Source organism: Zootoca vivipara, chromosome 13 (assembly GCF_963506605.1).
Source record: "Zootoca vivipara chromosome 13, rZooViv1.1, whole genome shotgun sequence".
NCBI classification, from domain to species: Eukaryota; Metazoa; Chordata; class Lepidosauria; order Squamata; family Lacertidae; genus Zootoca; species Zootoca vivipara.
This window is the reverse complement of record NC_083288.1, coordinates 9,966,896-9,984,829: the sequence shown is the minus strand read 5'-3', so window position 1 is coordinate 9,984,829 and position 17,934 is coordinate 9,966,896. Positions and strand designations below refer to the sequence as shown.

Genomic DNA, 17,934 nt, shown 5'->3' with positions numbered 1-17,934 from the left:
TGTGTATGTGTGTCTCGTTCAGTTATTAAAAAGGAGACGAGAGCAGCGAAGAATGAAATTCCACCTGGAATTTGAACCCAAGGCTCCTTCCAGATGTCATGAATTGTGTGCACGGTGCTATTGGGGGCAGTTAAACACGATTGCACTTTTAACATGATTCGCGCACGCTAAAAATTTGGGGTGGTTAGAGCAAGAGCAATGTGCTGAAATGTATCCTCCACATTCTCCCTGTTGGTGTCAAGACCCTGCCATTCATCCCTGTGGGGTTTTGTGTGGACATAAGGGATAGATTAGCACAGTGGACCCAGGTGGCGCTGTGGTTAAACCACTGAGCCTAGGGCTTGCTGATCAGAAGGTCGGCGGTTCGAATCCCTGCGACGGGGTGAGCTCCCGTTGCTTAGTCCCAGCTCCTGCCCACCTAGCAGTTCGAAAGCACCTCAAAATGCAAGTAGATAAATAGGAACCGCTACAGTGGGAAGGTAAATGGCGTTTCCATGTGCTGCTCTGGTTTGCCAGAAGCAGCTTTGTCATGCTGGCCACATGACCTGGAAGCTATACGCCGGCTCCCTCGGCCAATAATGCGAGATGAGCACGCAACCCCAGAGTCGGTCAAGACTGGGCCTAATGGTCAGGGGTCCTTTTACCTTTTATCTTAAGGGATAGATTAGCACAGCGGTCTCAGCCTGAACATCAAAACTTACATAGGTGTAAAAATGAAAGCATAGCGGTATTGTGTCACAACACAGCTAGGACACGGGTGGCGCTGTGGTCTAAACCACCGAGCCTCTTGGGCTTGCTGATCAGAAGGTCGGCAGTTCGAACCCCTGCAACAGGGTGAGCCCCCGTTGCTCTGTCCCAGCGCCTGCCAACCTAGCAGGTCATATGCATGCCAGTGCAAGTAGATAAAATAGGTACCGCTGTGGTGGGAAGGTAAACGGCATTTCCGTGCGCTCTGGTTTGCATCACGGTGTCCCGTTGTGCCAGAAGTGGTTTAGTCATGCTGGCCAAATGACCCGGAAAGCTGTCTGTGGACAAACACCGGCTCCCTCGTCCTGAAAGCGAGATGAGCGCCACAACCCCATAGTCGCCTTTGACTGCACTTAACTGTCCAGGGGTCCTTTACCTTTTTTACCTTTACAACTAACTTACACTTAGGGGAAAAGAAGGGGGAGAAGCTTGTCCCTTTTTACAAAGCCCACGTTTCCTGTTGGTGCTGTATACTCCTATTCCTGAGGGGGGGGGGAGGTCTGCAAATAAGCATGATTGTTAACAAAAGTGCGCAAATGAAAATAGGTTGGCATGGCGTCATAGCAAAAGTAGCTCATAAAGAGGGGGAAATGAGAATGGCAGGAACATGGACAACAGAATGGGGAAAGTTAATGTAGGGATGCAATAATGTGCGAACATTGGAGAAGCATATCAGAACCGATACAGTTGGATTGGGTGTGGACAGCAGACCTTCCAAATGTCCCTATTTTCCAGGGACGTCCCTGATTTAGAGAAGCCATCCTGGTTTCTGATCTGATCCTGGAATGTCCCACTTTTCCTTAGGATCTCCCCAATTTCATTGGAGAAATGTTGGAGGGTATGGAATTCTCCTACCCCTGAGCTGTCAGAAGGCAATCCTATATAGGGTTTTTTAAAAAAAAACAAAAAACAAAATGTTTAATGTTTTATTATGCTTTTATATATGTTGGGAGGGACCCAGGTGGCGCTGTGGGTTAAACCACAGAGTCTAGGGCTTGCTGATCAGAAGGTCGGCGGTTCGAATCCCTGCGACGGGGTGAACTCCTGTTGCTCGGTCCCAGCTCCTGTCCACCTAGCAGTTTGAAAGCACATCAAAGTGCAAGTAGATAAATAGGGACCGCTCCGGCGGGAAGGTAAACGGCGTTTCCGTGCGCTGCTCTGGTTCACCAGAAGCAGCTTTGTCATGCTGACCACATGACCCGGAAGCTGTCTGCGGACAAACGCCGGCTCCCTCGGCCTATAGAGCGAGATGAGCGCCGCAACCCCAGAGTCGGACACGACTGGACCTGATGGTCAGGGGCCCCTTTACCTTTATATGTTGGGAACTGCCTAGAGTGGCTGGGGCAACCCAGTCAGATGTGTGGAGTATAAATAGTAAAATTATTATTATGGAATGGGACACCACTATTTTCATTGGAGGGAATGGGACAACCCTGTAGAAATTGATGCCAAATGCACTCTTATTACATCAATGACATATTTCTGCATGCACCCCAAATAACACAGTCGTCTGGGTAAGCTGTGGGCCCTGGGCTTTACTTGCATGGTGGAGATGGGTGCTTCCTTTGAACTATTTCCAGAAAATAGCAGTAGCACTCCTAACAAAATCAGAACAACACATTACCAGGTGACAGGAAGCCATGCCGTGCAGCACACCAAGAAAGTTCAACCGAACTGCAGCTGCCCTTTGCGGAAAAGCTTGAGATAAGCCTGGGGGGGGGGATGTGGATGACGGATGTGCTAGTCAGCAACTGCTATGGGTTGAAGAAGTAAACCCAGAAGCCAAGATGCAGGGTGCCTAAGGAGGTCAGCAAGACGGATGAACACCTTTTAGGCTGGGACTGGGAAGTTCTTAGTGCTGCATGTAAGGCAATTTCAGATTCTGGATGCAATGGTCTTCCAGAAGAAGAAGAAGAAGAAGAAGAGTTTGGATTTGATATCCCGCTTTATCACTACCCGAAGGAGTCTCAAAGTGGCTAACAATCTCCTTTCCCCTCCTCCCCCACAACAGACATCCTGTGAGGTGGGTGGGGCTGAGAGACTTCAGAGAAGTGTGACTAGCCCAAGGTCACCCAGCAGCTGCATGTGGAGGAGCGGAGACGTGAACCCGGTTCCCCAGATTAGGAGTCTTCCGCTCTTAACCACTACACCACACTGGCTCTCTTCCAGGAACCCTCCTCTTGAGATGGTAATACATACGGCTTCAGAATGTGGCAAGCCAAACTCATTCTGTCAAGTGGGGATCTGGACTTCTGCTCCAAAGTCCTGCCCTGAATGGAGCACTGGGAGTTTTGCAGTTACTTGCAGAGTTGGGATGCTTTCTGTGTCTAGGTGTGTATAAAAAGCTGGAGAAAGTGGAAAGGTTAAGGGGCGAGGGCAGTGACGTGGTGTGTGTGGGGTGGGGCACAGGGGCGGTTGCCCCAGGTGCAAAATTGTTAGGGGCGCAAAATTGGCACAACACCCGGTTGAAAATGGTTTCTCCATGCGAGCCAGGAAGTGACCTCTCCAGACAACGGAATGACTCTTACAGTCATACCTCGTGTTGCGTTAGGTTCATATTGCGTCTTTTTGGCTTGTGAACGCGGCAAACCCAGAAGTGTATACTTCCGGGTTTCGCCGTGCGCTCAGAAGCGTTCTGCGCGCTTTGCGCATGTGAAGCATTCTGTGCGCTTCGCACATGCGCAGAAGCGCTCTATCATGCTCTGTGCTTGCACAGAAGCGCTGCTTTAGTTGCGGACTTTTCGGGGTGCAAATGGCACCCCGGAACGGATCATGTCCACAACTAGAGGCATCACTGTATTTTCTTATCTCTGCAGCTACAATCTCTCCTGGGTGAACATGGACACTGTTAGGCAGTTGAATGTGCATGTGTTATGCTAGTGAGCAGGAGGGGAATTCACAGCAGCAGTTGGAGCTTGGGAAAGCAGTCTATTTTGGAAGTCCAGACTCGGAGGTAGAGGAGACTGTTTTCGGCTTCTTCAGACTCTGGGGACCAGTGGAAGAAAAACTGCAGGAGGTCAAGCTGGACCTGTGGTGCGCTGACCAGGAGATAACCTGAATTACTGGCAGCTGGTTTAAGTGAGTCAGCCATGCTGGTTTTCATTGTTGAAATATATCATCAGTTAAAAACATGTTCAGGAGCCTAGATCTGCAGCTTGGATCAAGGCATAAATTAAAGCTGATGCAGGAAACAGTTTGAATGGAAAAAGCAGGAGCCCTTCCTTAAATGTTGGAGGGTGTGGTGCTGTGGGTTAAACCACAGAGCCTACGGCTTGCCGATCAGAAGGTCGGCAGTTCGAATCCCCGCGACGTGGTGAGCTTCCGTTGTTCGGTCCCTGCTCCTGCCAACCTAGCAGTTCAAAAGCATGTCAAAGTGCAAGTAGATAAATAGGTACCGCTACAGCGGGAAGGTAAACGGCGTTTCTGTGCGCTGCTCTGGTTTGCCACGCCGGCTCCCTCAGCCAGTAAAGCGAGATGAGCGCCGCAGCCAAAGAGTCGTCCGCGACAGGACCCTAACGGTCAGGGGTCCCTTTACCTTTATGTAAGCACTGAATAAAGAGGTCCTGAGAGCCACATTTGGCTGTCAGCCCTGAGATGGAAGACAGGCCTCATTCAGTTCAAGCGTGAGCTAAAGACATCAAAGTCTAACAATAGGTCCAAGAAAGGAACCTTTGGGGGGGAAAATAATTTTAAAAAAATACATAAACACGAAAAAAGACAGTTAGAAATTGGGAATTTGAGGATGGGGGAGGTACAGCCACCCTTGATTTCTGAACACTTCAGCTAAGTAATAGCTATTATGTTCAGATTTGAGGCACCACAATATAAGGAGCCAGCGAACAAAACTGGAAACGATTCAGAGATCTGTGATCATAGTTAAAGCCAGCTCTAGATGATGAATCCCATAAGAAAAAGGGGAATGAACTGCAAAACATAGAAAGATGACTAAGGCAAGGATCCAACAGACTGAAGGACTAGTTTTTTTTCTTTTGTTTTTTTGAAGAGGCTCTTGGCCTTCCGTTTCTCAAAGCGCAGCAGGCCCACCTCATGCTGGGAAAGGAAGATTTCAAAGCAGTTGAAATCTTGCCGGGGTGGGTTGAGTGGAGGTCAACTATTTAAAGGGTGAAAAGTTAGAAAAAAACACCAGGCCAGCAGAAGGATAAAGGGTGCTGTCATGGGAGAGAGATTGCACGAGATCTCGCCCAAAATCAGCACCGATGCCAGTGCATGCGAGGAAGCCGCCTCACGGACCTCTGCCGCCTGAGGCGTGTCCTCATACCGCCTAATGACTGGGCCGGCCCTGGTTTCCCAGATGCTTCAGGAGCGCATTTGGTGTGGGTGTACCCAGCCAGTGAAAGCTCAAAGGTTTCCCCTTAGAATTGACGTAGCCTGTTATTTCCTGAGCAAGGGGCCCTCAGCACCTCTCGGGGCTTTTTGTCCTCAGGGCAGCTTTCCAGGAAACAACCAGCAGGAAAGCTGCCATTTGGGAACCGTAGCTCATTCCGAGAGCAATATGTTACAAGGTTCCCCCTTCCAACCGCCCCTGCCCTGGACAAAACAATATATCCTCCAGAGTCTAGCCCCTGCGTGGTGGGGCCTAGATGTCAACATGCCGCCTTTGAGGAGGGGCAGCTGGCTGGGAGACTGCAGTCAAAGAGCCTCACGATGCTCCAAGCTGCAATGCGAGGCCTTTTTGAGCTCAAAACATCGTAAAAACACTCCCCTGCCCCAACCTGGTTGAGGTCTATGAGTGGACCTACCCATTGATCTGCAATGTCCGGCGAGCCCATAGCGGGTTGGAAAATATTGGTGGTGGAAGGTATTAGCGGCTGGACGATGTTCATCCATGATCCACATCTATGGGGTCACCAATACAGACACTCCAAGTGTCCTGATTTTCCAGGGACAGCCCTGGAATTACAGAATCCGTCCTAACTTTTGATTTGATCCTGGAATGTCCTGGTTTTCCTTTTCCCCTCGCCTCTGCATCTCAGAGAACAATTTAAGGTGGTGTTTGTGTAGATGCAAAATGCATACTGAAAATAAAATCCCTGAGCTAAATGAAGGAAACGGTGACATACGAAGCCCTTCCTATAACTCTGAAGGAAAACGTCAACAAGCAGCTTTGAATTCTGCAATTGCAATGCTTCGGCAGCCAGCCATTTCTTAGAAAACACAGGGAGTATTTATTCCTTTATTGTAGGAGCCTTACACTGTCTGCTCAGGAGTAAGCCTCATTGTATTCTGTGGAGCTTACTCCCAGGTAAGGTGTAAACTACAGCCTTACACTTCAATCCTAATTATTTTTATTCAGAACTAAGTCACACTAAGTTCAATAGGATTTACTCTCTGGTATGTTCCTGATCATTCCCAGGTTTGTTTGTTTTTATTATCATTATTCTTCCTGCCTTTTTCAAGGCATCGTATAGTTAACTTTTTTCCCCATACCATTCATCTGTGGAAGGCGCTGCACATATTCCCTTCCCTCACACATTTCTTTTCTTTACAACAACCCTGTGAGGTAGCCTCGGTGGAGAGGTTGTAACTGGCCCAAAGAGACCAATGTAGGTGCGCATACGACGTGCATGTGTGCGCCAAGATCAAAGGCAGGAGGCGCTTCCTGACGCAGAACAGAATGCCCTGTTTTTATCGGAGAAATGTTGGAGGGTGTGATCTCAGCTTCAGGGGGATGGCAACCACATCTAGAACAGGCTGAAAACTGTTATCCCTGAGCCTGTATCTAGCTACAGCACCTATCAGGATTGAGTTTGTTTCTTGGCCATTACAGTGGTACCTCAGGTTACAAACGCTTCAGGTTACAAACCCAGAAATAGTACCTCGGGTTAAGAACTTTGCTTCAGGATGGGAACAGAAATTGTGCTCCGGCAGCACGGCGGCAGCAGGAGCCCCCATGAGCTAAAGTGGCGCTTCAGGTTAAGAACAGTTTCAGGTTAAGAACGGATCTCCAGAACGAATCAAGTTCTTAACCAGAGGTACCACTGAACTGATTCCAGATACTGGATCTGCACTTCCAGCGTCTCACCTACCTGGGATGGAAATGAAAAATGGGGCTGGGCGACATCTGCTGTCTGGCACTGCTAAATTCCAAATCCCTAGATACCTTTGCAGAGCGGCTTCACACAGTGCGGATCCTGGCTGCTTCACACACATTCTGCAAAAGTACCGCAGGAAAAATGGGGGCGAGGAGGGGGACCAGATCAACTGAACTGCCTTCTACTATATGGACAAGTTAAAATATAATGTTATGAAGTACTGGAAATTAGGCTTAAGTTGAACACTTGGGGTGGGGAAACACCTTCATTCTTACGAATGCTTCTGCACTGAAAACAAGTTGATTGTGGAGATGGTTGAATGTCCATTGCTGGAAATTTTCCAGGAAAAGCTGGAAAGGAATCTGTTTATCCTTTAAGTACAGGATATCCTGCTCACTGCATCATTGGACTCCTATGGTCTTTATCTCAAGTCTATAGCTCATTCTGAATTCATTTGGAACGATCACTGCATGTTCCCCACAATCCTTTACCGTTCAGCTGAGCTTTGCTTGACTTTTCACAAAGTCCCCATGCTTTCCGCTTCTGCTTTGCAGACACGCTGCCAGGCAAACCTAGGGCCTACCCTCGCCACCTCAATAATCAGCTTTTGGCCTGCCTTTTCCAGGTACGAACCACATCGGCATCTCTGCTGCAGTGTTCACATAAGATGTTCACTAAAGCAAAAATCGCTTTTCTCCTAACCGGTAGTAATGCGAAAAGGTTTTCTGATACAATAACATGATGCTTTCCCCTGTAAGGTGTGTTTGGCATAAAACGTTTATTCATTTGTCTCAGATCCTCTCTGCTTTTCACTCCCCACCTACTCAGTGGTACCCACAACACAAACCCCCTCCCTCTCCGCCTCAACCTCTTTCTGCTTGCCTACTTCCAGCCCCAGCTCACTCATTCCGTGGCACTTATGGCCCCGAGCCCAGTGCTCTTCATTCCCGGAGGTGCTGAGAACAGTGGCCCAGCAGGGCAAGCTGAAAAGAGGGAGCTCCAGGCAGCCGCAAGCAGCCACTCAGGAAAAACACCACTGCCATCCTATTCCTGCCTTCTGGTTTTCGGCTGAAGCCTTTCCCTGCCCCATCACTACCAGGGATTTCTAAAACACTGACTCTTCCCAGGCCAACGCATGACCTTGGGGCAAGTGCAAGTGAGCAAGGGGCACAGGCAGGGAGGACTACATTTGTATGGGACCCAAACCCAGGGGTCAGCAAACTTTTTCAGCAGGGGGCCAGTCTACTGTCCCTCAGACCTTGTGGGGGGGGGGGCGGACTATCTATCTATCTATCTATCTATCTATCTATCTATCTATCTATCTATCTATCTATCTATAAATGAACGAATTCCTATGCCCCACAAATAACCCAGAGATACATTTAAAATAAAAGGACACATTCTACTCATGTAAAAACACCAGGCAGGCCCCACAAATAACCCAGAGATGAATTTTAAATAAAATGACACATTCTACTCATGTAAAAACATGCTGATTCCCAGAATGTCCGCGGGCTCCGGATTGAGAAGGCGATTGGGCCGCATCTGGCCCCGGGCCTTAGTTTGGGGACCCCTGCCTTAGCCCCACTAGGGCTTACTTCTGAGGAGGCCGATGCAAGTCATCAAGGCCACTCAGAAGTGTATCTCCTTCCTCAAAAGGAGTCCATTCATTTGTAAATCTGCAACAGGAAGCCTTGCTCACTAGCCACTAGGTGGCACTGCCTACAAAGCAACAAAACCTGCAGTGTTCAGGTCCTTCACCCATACGGGAGAGGTGATAAGGAAGCCTGCTTCAGAAGACAGGAGGGCTGTGCCCCTGGCAACTGATCTGCAGCACAGCTGATAGTTCAGTAGCACAGGCCACCGGGTCTATTATCTTAGCCTCGCAAAATAAACACCAAGAGGCCACCTCTGAAAGTTGAGAGTTGGGGTGGGGTGAGGACTTTGGACAATCTTTCTAGTATATACTCAAGCCAGTATCTTGGCAGAACAGGAAAATATACCGATGACTCTCCCCTCCGCCCTGCATCCCCACTCCTGGCAGATTCACTGCAAGGGACAGAGACATTATTTCACCATGGTTCAGAGTACCCACTGGTGCATTTGTTGGAAAAGGAGTCCGCTGGCAGGCAAGCACAAGGAAAACTAATATTTAAAAGTAAGAGAGGGAGGCTGAATTGCCTGGTCAGTGCTCTGCTTTTGAGTAGCATTCTTGGTCTTCTCCCACTAGGTGCAAACGGCACACACACAGAACCGTAGAGTTGGAAGGGACCCCAAGGGACACCTAGTCCAACCCCCTCAATACAGGAATCTTTTGCCCAATGTGGGCCTCGAACCCACAACTCTGAGATTAAGAGTCTCATGCTCTACCAGCGGAGCTATCCCCCCAGGGTGATCCATTCGAGCCTCCATCACAGACCAAGAACTATCCCACAGCAAGAACGGGACATTGCAGCAAGACACAGAAAGCAAGCCCCGTCGACTGCTGCAGCTGTGTGAAGGTGAAAAAATACACACACTTACCACCAACATCCAGGTCCACCTTGTAGCCGACGAAGTGGGTGTGGATGTTCCCCAGAGTGTGGTCCCCAACCCGGTTCCCGTAATCTAGCCCGTTGCCATAGAGGAAAGAGGAACTGATATAACCCGAGGCTCGGACTTTGCTTTCAATGGCCCCATTGGGGTGGAAGACAAAATCCCAGATGTAGTCGTAGTTGCCTATGCTCGACACCGAGCGGAAGACCAGTGCGGTGGCAGGCAGCCCCCCGTAGTAGATGGGACGAAGGTGGGAGTAATGGCGCCGGAGCGGAGCACCCAGGTCCTGCTCAAATACACACAGGGCGTCGCGGGTGACCAGGGGCCTTTCCGCTTGAGCTAGAGAGTGAATGTCAAGGTAGGTTGCAGAATAAGGGCAGTCGACGCCTCGAACCAGGGGGAAGGTGAGCCTGCCAATGCCAAAGCTCCCGTCCATGTAGCGGATTGACATCCCCCCAGGGCTGTTGGACCCGTAGACCGACATGGTGTCCTGCACACTGAGCTCATAGGCAACCCTTTGGCCTTTGAACCGGATGTCAAAGAGACACGGTCCCCTGCTCACGTCCATCCTGAAGGCAAAACTCCAGAAGGAGGAAAGGACTTGGTTGCCCCTCACGCTGTAACGTAGCCCGTGAGGCTCGTAACTCACAGGGCCCGCCGGCCCAGCGGAGGAAACATTAGGCTTCAACGAAGCAAAACCCCCTTCAGCCGGGACCCTCTGCACCTTCTCCACTTGCAGATGCCCCTCGGCAAATTCTCTCTCCAGCTCTGCCAAGTCCCGGAAATACTGGCCGCCGTAAAACACTTTCTTCACAGCCCAGAGGGAGAGGTCCGAGCTGCTGTGATCCAGCAGCACCTCCAGCCCAACTGGGTGTAAGAAGTAGCCAGTGACGTTCTGGAACAGGACGAGCCAAGTTGAGCGATCTCCAGACTTCAGTCCCCGCGGAGAGGTGGTCATTGCGGCCAGGTTGGTCCCGTCATAGTCCAAGACCTGCTGCATGAAACTCGGAGCTGTGGGGAACGCCACCCCATGCAGAAAGCGTGCCATCTGCTTGTATTCGGCGTCCAGCGGGGGCCTGCGATAATAAGGCAGCTGCCCTCCATATTTCTGCACCGTCACATCCTGGTGATAGGTCGGCTCTGGGAGAGGTCCCACCACATACTCAGTGACATTCGGAGCGGGCTGGTTTCCAAAATACACCACAGCCAGCGCCTGCCTAGGAGGGCGGATTCCTCCGTGATCCAGGAACGCGAGGGACTCCGCTTTGGGTGGCAACTGCAAGTCAATGGAATAAATGCAGTTGTCAGAGGGTCTTGCCTGCGAAGCATCTTCCAAAGTTGCCCCAAGGTTGGACTTCAGGTACCGCGCCACACGGGCCATTTCCTCCTGTGACAGATCTGCAAACACCTGGCTCCAGTCGCCGTGAAGATGCTCCGGGAAGCTCCGCGTCTGGTAACCGCACCGGGTGGTTTTTCCGCCTCTGGTCAACAAGACGCAAACCAAGGCAAAAATCACAACCAAGGCCAGGAGGAGCACAGAGAGAAGAGCTTTGCCATTCATCTCCGCAGCAGCCGTGGAAGCTGAAAAGCAACGATTGAGCCTAGCAGTGGCGGTCGCAGCTCCAAGCAGCTCCTTTGAACTCTGACCAGCTGGATTAACAGAGAGTGGAGACAGAGGTGAGGCAGAGAGAGAGAGGGAGGGGCTTGCAGAGGGTCAGCAAGAGGCAGATGGCCCCAGGTTTCAACTTGCCTTGCAGAGATGCTCATCCAGAGGCAGAGGTATCCCAGGGATTTGCAGCAGACGGTGACTCACTAAGACAAATCGCACGCCACTCACTCCTGGCTGCTCGTCGAGTCCAGCCAGCTTCCTGGGGAGTCTGCAAAGCCAGGGTCATCAGATACTTGCAGGTCTGGTAGGTTCGCCATGTTTTGTACACTAAGCAGCTGGCCCCCTCTTCCTCCCCAATGTAGCCTCTTAATGTTCAAAGTGCAAGTGTGTTTGCTCATCGAAACACCGATATCCTGCCTCTCGTTTACAAGATCCAAGGCAGGTAATGGCACGACCCGAGAGCAAGCTTACGAAAGAGTCCCGGAACGTTTAATAGGCCTTATTCCCCCAAGTGAGTGGGTTTAGGACGGCAGCCTAAAAACCCCGCTAATGCAAATATAAAACTGAGGTTTAAAAAAACAGAAACACCGTCACAAACACTAGCACAATAATAAAGCATGCCCTTGATCCCCTTGCAAGATGCTATAATATACACCAGGCTTGAATTAAAAAAATGTTGCATTAAAAAAGGGTATATTTCTGCCAAGCGAACACGTATGTGAGGAATGCAAGCTCCCTCTCCGTCTCTGCATTCCACATCAAATCACGAGGAGAAAGGATGTCCTGCTTTACAAAAGAAGAAAAGGAGTGAGCAGAAAGCATCATCATGACCACTTCTTTCACCAACATTTCTAGGGGGGAAAAAGAGGGCGCCCTAAGGGCCCCTAAACTGGAATTTGAAGCTGCAACAGCAAAGAGGCTTCCAACAGTTTGTGTCCCTCTCTGTGCCTGGACCGGCTGAGGAAAGAAAAACATAAACACGCCCAGCCAGGAGAAGCTCTGTGTGGGAATTTCCATGCCCGCTTCCAGCCTGTTCCCAAGGCTGGTTTCCTGAAACCTTGCTCCTGCAGTGAATGTGCCCTTTCTGTCTCCTTCCAGAGGCCGACCGTCATCCGCACCAGATGGCCCCAGGTGCCCCTGTTCCATCCTTGACCGCTGCCACTCCTCTTCAGTAAATTCTGTTAAGTGGTGCAGTCAGGCAATTGTAACAACCAGGAGTCGTGTGGCACCTGAAACAACCACCATTTAGGATGGCGTAAGTGTTTGTGGAGTAGGGACGCGGGTGGCGCTGTGGGTTAAACCACAGAGCCTAGGGCTTGCCGATCATAAGGTCAGCGGTTCGAATCCCCGCGATGGGGTGAGCTCCCGTTGCTCGGTCCCAGCTCCTGCCAACCTAGCAGGAGTTCAAAAGCACGTCAAAGTGCAAGTAGATATATAGGTACCGCTACAGCGGGAAGGTAAATGGTGTTTCCGTGTGCTGCTCTGGTTCGCCAGAAGCGGCTTAGTCATGCTGGCCACATGACCTGGAAGCTATACGCCGGCTCCCTCGGCCAATAACACGAGATGAGCGCCGCAACCCCAGAGTCTGTCACGACTGGACCTAATGGTCCGGGGTCCCTTTACCTTTACGAGTTTGTGGACCTCTGCCCACTTCATCAGAGATGCATGAAGTGTTAATCTGAGTTTCATATGGTGGTGGCTATAAACAGCGAGGTCAGAAAGGAGACCGTGATAATTACATAACTAACAGTGGCGGTTCATAATTTTTTTTTAATTAATTCCTTTGGTGATCACTCTTAGCAGAGTAAGATTGTTTTCCATAAACACGGTCTTAACAGTGAAGTGACTGTGGAGGCCAAACTGGATCTATATGTCCTCTCGCAGTGGGGACATAGGTTTCTGGGCAGGAGTTGATCAAGGTGAGGGTTTGCCAAGGTGCCTTCCTTTTAGCACATTTCTCCCTTTCATCCCGAGTTCTTCAAAGCCCATGACACCTTTGGCAAAGGCTGTTCTCCAATTGGGGTGCTCGCAGGCCAGTGTTTCCCAGTTGTCAGTGTTTATACTTCATTTTTTAATATTTGCCTTGAGAGAGTCTTTAAACCTCTTTTGTTGACCACCGGCATCACTCTTTCCATTTTTAAGTTCGGATCCTGGCCAGGATCGTCTCAATTCAATCCAATTCAATCTGGATGAGCATCTCTGCAAGGCAAGTTGAAACCTGGGGCCATCAGCCTCTTGCTGACCCTCTACATTGAACCTTTTGATGCATTCACCTGTTTCATATTTCACTCTCCCTCTGAAGATCCTTCGCTCCAGGGACAGCCACTCTTAAGATCACTTACAAAGTGTCCTTGAAGGTTTAAATGTTCGCCTACCGCCTGCCCAATACTACAATTTCTGTCTGATTTGCGTCCATCTACTCTCTTGTAAAGAGACTGGCCTGTTTACCCTATGTAGACTGCAGGAGGGCCCTGCTGGCAGAAGGCATCAATCATGTTGGAAGTTGTAAGCAGCTGAATGAACTGCTGATGCTGTGGATTGTATTAGACCCTGTAATAGTGCTGCTAGGGTAGGCATGGGGACAGAGTTGGCATCTGGGTCTGCAAGGCCCAGTCCCAATGCCCATTATCTCTGGTTATATAGCCTGTTGATGCTGGTGAGTAACTTATTTTAGTTGGGGGACTGTTTGCAAGCAAATACAGGGCTTCTACCTAAGATCTCTGAGAGAGAAGTGTCATTGTCTAAGAGGGGCTGTAAAATCCATTTATGAAACATCTGAACTGTTTCCTCTAGGTAAAGGTAAATAAAGGACCCCTGGACGGTTAAGTCCAGTCAAAGGCAACTATGGGGCTGTGGCACTCATCTCGCTTTAAGGCCGAGGGAGCTGGCGTTTGTCCACAAACAGGTTTCCAGGTCATGTGGCCAGCAGGACTAAACCACTTCTGGTGCAACGGGACACCATGACAGAAACCAGAGCACACAGAAACACCGTTTACCTTCCCTCTGCAGCAGTTACCTATTTATCTACTTGCACTGGCGTGCTTTCGAACTGCTAGGTTGGCAGAAGCTGGGACAGAGCAATGGGAGCTCACACCATCGTGTGGATTCGAACCACCGAACTTCCGATCGGCAAGCCCAAGAGGCTCAGTGGTTTAGACCACAGCGCCATCCGCATCCCTGTTTCCTCTAGGAACTGTAAGGGATAACAGGTTCTTTCATATCTTTGTGTCTTCTGGCTTAGACCGCTAGTAGATTCTCAATATTCTTTGCCCCTATCATTGGGTGGGTATTATAGTTTACAGACTTCCTGGAAACTGCTGTGCAACTCCATAATGGTCATATAAGCACCACCTTATATAGAAAAGCAGCTGTTACACATATTTTACACGCTTCCAGCCTCTACCGAGAACACACCGTGAACATTCGTTCTCTGCAGCCAAATCCTACGATATAATCACATCTGTTCAGACTCATCTGGCAGACTCATAACTTAAGAATTTACATTACTGCACTGGAGGTGCTCTTTGGATGGTCCTTTGGGGACCCGGGATTTCTGCCCCAGAAGTCCTGCTCCAATAGCACTGCTGAACATGAGTACTTGGAACCAGGAGAGCTTTGTGTGAACGCTCCCTAGCCTGCTTTGGCATCTGTCGCCTGATGGAGGGCCGTCACTGCTCCCTCCACTACAACATGCTAAATTATTTCTAATAATAATGATAATAATCTCTACGTGCCTCCAGTGTTAAAAGGAAACAGAAAAGGACAAGGATTTTTCCAGTTATGGAGCCATATCACACGCTACCAATAATAATAATAATAATAATAATAATAATAATAATAATAATAATAACAATAATTTGTTTATTCTTTATACCCCGCCCATCTGGCCGGGTCTCCCCAGCCACTCTGGGCGGCTTCCAACAGAAGAATAAAACACAATAATTTATTAAACATTAAAAGCCTCCCTGAACAGGGCTGCCTTCAGATGTCTTCTACCGGTAAAAGTCTGGTAGTTGTTTTCCTTTTTGACATCTGTTGGGAGGGCGTTCCACAGGGCAGGCGCCACCACCGAGAAGGCCCTCTGCCTAGTTCCCTGCAACTGGTCATGCTTCAACAGAACAAAAACAGACTTCAAGGAAATGGATGGCAAGATGAAGCTAAAAACACCACGCTACAGGCAGATAGAAAACAATGCCAAAGTGTTTATGGTGAGCCAAGAGACCTACTCTTGGTGAACATGTGGAAGAAGGGAAGTTGTCTATACTCTTTTAACTACAAATCCTGACATCAAGAAGGTCATCAAGGAACTTCTTGGGAAGGAGGATGAAGATTACTCTACTGTATAACAAATGACAGAGAAGATGGGCAGGGAAGCCAAAACAAAACAGAATACAACATCCTACCAGGGAGGAATGCCATCAAAGTCCTGGAGGCATTGTTGTGTGCGAAGTTTATGTGAAACAGGACATCTGTATAAATATTGAGCTTCTGCTATGCAGAATATGAATTTATTAGAGAGGGAGCAAATAGTAACCTAGGCAGAGAAAAGCTTTAGGAAGAGCCTGGCATATTAAGGAAAAGAAGCTCTCGGGAAGTGAAGACTAGGTGAGGAATAGGGAGTAGCAAGCAAGGATAGCTAAGATTTATTATTGCATTGTTTACTTGCTCATAATTCTTTTTTCGGGAGATTAGCAGCACCCAAGTTGTTTGAGCATTGATCACAAGCTTATGTTAATCCTGAATATCCAAAATCGAACAAACTGACTTTAATGTTGGCCATGTTAAAAAAAACACACTTCGTTTGTGAAATGCATACAGTACTTGAAAAAGCCAAGCCAAACCACACTATTTTCTGCTGCAAAAGTGCCAGGATGGAATTCAACCTGCCTTTTGATATGGTGCTGAGAAAAGGCCTCTCACCACATTGTGTGCCTGCTAATGTGTAATCCCACCAGCAGCTTGTTGGTAGATCCTTTGACAATAAAGCAAAAAAGTTGAAAAACCAACTTTACAGTTCTAAGAGTTCCAGGAGAACTGCAGGCAGGAATTTCGAACCAAAAAGTTACAAAGGTGGTTTTTCAGCAAAGATCCTACCCAGCAGACCTGAACGTTTCGATTTGCCCCTGGCTCACACAGAAAAAACCACTGATTTGGAGAATAAAACCGATGCCATTGTACAGGTTAACTAAATGCAACTTGATGATCCCACCTGAAGGAAGAGGGGGTTGGCAATCTGAATTATGCACTCAGTAGTTTTGCAGCCATCCAAATTCAAACCCGAGTTTCGAGTTTCCATCCAATCGCAACCATCAGTGTGAACATTAACCATGCCTTGCACTTGCTTACAGAGGAAGGCAAGTTACTTTCTTACCAAAGGCGGCTGGTGTATCACGGATGAGCATATATGTATATATGTAGCTGTGTTAAGTCTCTTGCAGCAAAACAGAACGTTGCGGCACCTTAAAGATTAACAGATCCATTGTAGCATAAGCTGCCATGGACTAGAACAAGGCCTCGTTCTCTTTGATAACCTGCCATTCTTCCACTTGCAAACTGGCCACAATCACTTTGGGTGTCATCAGTAAAGCCGAACTGGTTTTTGCTTTCACACACAATCAGTCCAGTTACTTAGAACGATAACCCTAGTTCAGTGTTAAGGGGGCCCTCCAGCTTCCTTAGGTCCAGGAAAGGTTTGCAGCAGGGATAAGGAACATGTGACTTTTCGCATGCTGCTGGGGACTACAAATCCCATCATCTCTGACCACTGGCGATGCTGGCTGGGGAATCTGAACTGAACATCATCTGAAGACCACAGAGGTTCCCATCCCCGGTTGAGAGAGCCATTCACTAAACACACCTTTATGAGAAGACACTAGCCTCCAATCCTCTTTGTTATTTGTCATTTCCCTTCCCCTTCATTGCGTTCAAAGAAACAAAGCAGGAATGATGCATCTCAGTTTCAGTATGGTACATCAGAAGCAAATCCCCCTTTCAAAAGCAACAGAGGGGTTTTCACACCACACAGATTCAGGCTGAGTTTGTTAATGCTGCTGATGCCACTATGCTTGTTTTTTTATATGGTATTATTTCAAGTATACTGTATTAACTTGTTCAACAAGGGTTCCTCCCCCCCCCCGCCCCAATCCAGACCATCTCTCTTCTTATAGACCTGGAGTAATATTTGGACTTCATGCTCTCCTACTTAGTGGAGCGATCATCACCATCATCACCCTTGACAAGTAGGACTGGCTCTCTCAGGCCTGCAACTCTCAAGGATGAGTTGGGTATTCGCTTCACTTCCAGGGCAGCACAATGTTATGTTACTGTTACAGATCAGCAGCTTCAATACAGGTAGGCCTACTGAGTTTGCTCCTGTGCAGCAGAGACCCAGGATTGACAGAGTCCCCTGACCGATCCTTACCCCTTACTCACACCACTTCATCCCAGCTGGAACCTTGGGTACCCACAATGGAAAGTGGATCTCACAGCAATAGGTGCCGTTATACTCATTTTGTCATGTTGTGCCAGGTCTCTTATTGACCAGGGAGGTCTAAGAAGATGGTTAGCTGTGGACACAGATAAGGAGGTGATTTTGTTTTTTTAAAAGAGTGTTAATTATGCAGACTCCGGAGTTCAAAGTACAAATACACTGAATGGTGCGCTTCCAATGGATTTTGGAGGCACACACATTTGCAACACTGCACAAAAATAGTGAATCCGCTAGGGCAGTCTACATGACACACGCAAGGCGCAAACACCTTCTATCTAAGCTCTCTTGCTTGTCTGCGCAGAGGGCTACTACAGAGTAGGAAGTACTGCAGAATTCTCAGCACAAAGGAAAACTTTCATAATAAGAACTCAGCCTGATTTCTCCCACAAGGTTAAGAGGTAGGAAGGCAAAAGCTGTGTTATTACATCAGGGTGAATATAGCAATTCAAGGCCTAGAACTCTGGTTCCCAGAGATCTGAGCAGAGCGTCAGCTATCAAGC

At 48.7% G+C, this 17,934-nt stretch overlaps 1 protein-coding gene across 1 annotated transcript in view; it reads right to left on the bottom strand.

The window, feature by feature from the left end:
• LOC118095304 (membrane primary amine oxidase) overlaps positions 1-12,285 on the bottom strand; it is a 28,492-nt gene extending 16,207 nt beyond the window's left edge. Inside the window, exon 1 of the mRNA XM_060282274.1 lies at positions 9,324-12,285. Coding sequence (XP_060138257.1) covers positions 9,324-10,896 — 1,573 coding nt within the window. The 5' untranslated portion in view covers positions 10,897-12,285. The remainder of the gene's footprint in view (positions 1-9,323) is intronic.
• Between the last annotated feature and the right edge of the window lie 5,649 nt (positions 12,286-17,934).